The 3294-nt window shown below is 52.2% G+C and overlaps 1 protein-coding gene across 1 annotated transcript in view; it reads left to right on the top strand.

Annotated features, from left to right (window-relative positions):
- The first annotated feature begins 1429 nt into the window (after positions 1-1429).
- LOC113202427 (homeobox protein caupolican-like) overlaps positions 1430-3294 on the top strand; it is an 85084-nt gene continuing 83219 nt past the window's right edge. Inside the window, exons 1-2 of the mRNA XM_052266172.1 lie at positions 1430-1529; positions 1822-1940. Coding sequence (XP_052122132.1) covers positions 1907-1940 — 34 coding nt within the window. The 5' untranslated portion in view covers positions 1430-1529; positions 1822-1906. The remainder of the gene's footprint in view (positions 1530-1821; positions 1941-3294) is intronic.

Raw genomic sequence — 3294 nt, 5'->3', positions numbered from 1 at the left:
GGGGGGGGGGGGGGGGGTCCGACCCGCACGATAAAGCAGAGGCGCAACCGCACTGCATGCACCGCCGTGGGGTTGTTGGGGGGTCAGAGGGGATCACCCCCCCCCCTCCCCCCGCTTTCCCGACTGACATCACGGCCCTCTCAAACTAATGCGTGTTCATACGCACCTACGGGTAGGCAACCTGCATTCCCACCGGTGTGTGTGTGTGCGTGCATGTGTGTTGTGTGAGTGTGAGCGCGTCGAGCGTGGCGCTGCTGCTGCCTGACGCGCTCTAGATATACGACTGGGAGGTCAGACTCAGTTCCCGGGGTCATGTAGCCGTAATGAAGCAGCTTTTTGCATTGTGTGGTGGTGGTGGTGCTGCTGCTGCTGCTGCTGCCGCTAGGGGGAAATGTTTTTGCTGCGGACGGTTCTAGCTAGAGGGGTCGGCTCGGAGTGGCTCCTCATGCAAATGGACTGCCGATGTGTGTGTGTGTGTGTGTGTGTGAGAGTGTGTGTGTGTGTGTGTGTGTGTTGGTGTCTGTGTGGCGCGGTGTGCCACCTGCTGGGATGAACGGGAACGCTAAACTGCTTGGTGGAGGGAGGGGGGGATCACCCGGAGTCACCGCATCGCCGAAATGAGTATCATTTCCACATATATCATGGCGGGAGAAAAGCGACTCGTCGTTATAAACGCGGCCCTCTCTTTACGATCGATGATTCACTCGATCTCACGAAAGTCTCCGCAACCCTCCGGCAGCCATGCCGTCGACGAACGACGCACCCCCATTGTGTGTACAGTACGACGTTCTTGCCATCGTCGCGTCCTCCTCCAGGTACGCCTCATCGTGCTCGCAACATATGGCTCCCTGCCGAACTTAGACGAATTAGGGGCCCAAGTTGCCTCGCCAAGCCGCGCGGCAAATTCCGCAAAGTTATCCCGCAAGTTAGAGCAGCAGGGCGGGCCGGCGCGGGCCCCGCTGCAGGGCGACAAGCCCCAGACCCGGTCGCCCCGGCCCCCGCCGCCGCGGCCCCGCCCCGCCGCAAAACCAGCGCGTCGTGCTCTGCGGTGGGCGAGGAGCAGAGTAGGCCAAACCCCCAACCCCCCGCGTCGACATCGGCCCCGTGCTCCTCCTCCGGCGGCGGCACGCCCTCGGCGCCGACCAGAGCGGGCAGCAGGTCCATAGGTACATCAGGATCAGCTCGCCGAAGCAAAGCCGGGCCGAGGGAAGTCCCACATGCCTCTATGGAGTGCCAAATGGCAATCGTTTCTCTTGAGGCGAACGTCTTTACCTTCTGAAAATGAAATCACCCATTCAACTTTTGGTTCATTTTAATTGGAACAGAAGAAAATGCCGTTCCCTGTAACCCACCAGTGATGTTTTTTCATTCTTCGTTTTTCTGTCATGTTGGCACCTGCCAATACTCTTGTCTTTTGTTTGTCTTCGGTGAGATGTGAGATGAAAAAGTGTGGGCAAGTGGTTTACGTATTGTGTTTTAAATTTTATCTCCTGTACTTTTCTATTTACTTTTCTATTAGCATTTATCGTGTAAGTAACATAAACTGACTGCAGGTTACAAGGTAATATTTTATAACAGAATATTACGCTTTTGATGGGCGGTAGTGGAGTTATTCATTCGACATCGAGATACTATTTCGAGGTTAGAGGTGGCCTTAGTTGAATCAATCACGATGTTCAGAAATACAAGAATGTAAAATCTTACATAATTTGGTTCGTTTTTGTTTGAATGAGAATGATTACAATCAAATAGGGGCACCAGACTGAATTCAACAAGTTCTTTTCCCTCTGCTTTTCTTTCGTTTTGAATTTTGTCCTACAGTGTCGCCGTTGCCGGGCGAAGGGATAAAGCAGCAAGCGTAGCCAGAGCATTGCCTTCCTTCTACCTCACCTTCCTTTGAACCTCCATGACATTCTGGCATGAAATGGACCAAAAACTGAGTAAGTCATACAGTTAAACTTAATTTTTAAGAAATGTAGATTTTGGAAGTGGAATACGTCTTTAGTTTCTGCATCAAAATAGTTTGTTGTTGCTGCAAATATAATTTTGTTGATTTCTTCAGCCACAAAATAGTTTTCAGCAACAATTTCTCTTGTTGAAACAAATATATGTGTGTAACATCATCATATTATTTTTTGTTGGTGCGGAGTTCAGCAAATATTATTGAGACAAATCCTTCGTACTCTTTCAACTCAGATGCGTACACTGTCTACATTAAAGAAAGTGGACATGGCATGTGAACTCGAAGGAAAGTAGACATGCCGATTCCTACACTTTTAAATGGACACAAATAGTACTCGGAGTGTCTACTTTCTTTAATGCGGACAATATATGCATTAGGGTTGACAGAGTACAGTTTGTCTGTTCACAATGTTTCCTTTTATTTTTTGTAATTGTGTGCTGTGAATGTACTCTCGCCCTTGCGGTAAGTCTGGAATCTCTGGACTCTGTGCCCAACAACAGCCGCCGCCGCGCTCTTGTTCTCTGCACGGTGTGGCTGGAGAGTCTGTGCGGCTGGACCAACATGTCATGATGCGGGGAGGGATGGGAAAAGGCCTCAATAAAAACAGCACCACGCGAGCGTGTATACTGTGTGCAGCGTCCACAACGCGCGTTACCTGCCGCTAGAGTCACCGCGGGGCGTGGCGGGGCATGGTGGGGCGTGGCGGGGCGGGGCCGGGCGCGGAGCAGGGAAGTACTGTCCGATGTTTTATGCATCGCCGCCATAGATAAACGCCCGCCAAAAAATAAACATGGTCGTGCGATGACGCGATGGCGGCCATGCCACGGGCTGCCACCATACGGCCCGCCACCGCGCCCGCCATGTATTATGACACGGTGGCCCTCCAGAGTGTTTGTTTAGGACCATACCGCCCCTCCCCTCCCCCACACCACTCGGCCCCTCCCCTCCCCTCCCACTCGAGCACCGAATAGCCGACTTTTGTGGTGCGTTATTAACCGTGTGATACACACTATGACTATTGTTGAGCTTAAACAGAGAAACACAATCGTCTGCTTGCTTGTGGTTTATGAGTAGGTACTCTCGAAGGGCAGATGCGCGAAATAAACTTCCGGCTCGAGTTTTTGAATGATGATGCGGTAAGGTCCTGGGGCTCTTGCCCCCTCCCTCCACCTCCTATTCCAGTTGGTCCCCCCCTCTTCAGGGCGCTCTTACATGGCTCTCGACCTCCGGCAGCACCCCTCTCTCACCCCCACCACCCCCTTTCCCCTCTTCCTCTCTCTCGGACTACATGTCATTCGGCTCCTCCCACTGAGAGTAACTCTTTTTTCACT

Source organism: Frankliniella occidentalis, unplaced genomic scaffold (genome assembly GCF_000697945.3).
Source record: "Frankliniella occidentalis isolate FOCC.00 unplaced genomic scaffold, Focc_3.1 Scaffold36, whole genome shotgun sequence".
Lineage (NCBI taxonomy): Eukaryota > Metazoa > Arthropoda > Insecta > Thysanoptera > Thripidae > Frankliniella > Frankliniella occidentalis.
This window is presented reverse-complemented; position numbering and strand designations above follow the sequence as displayed.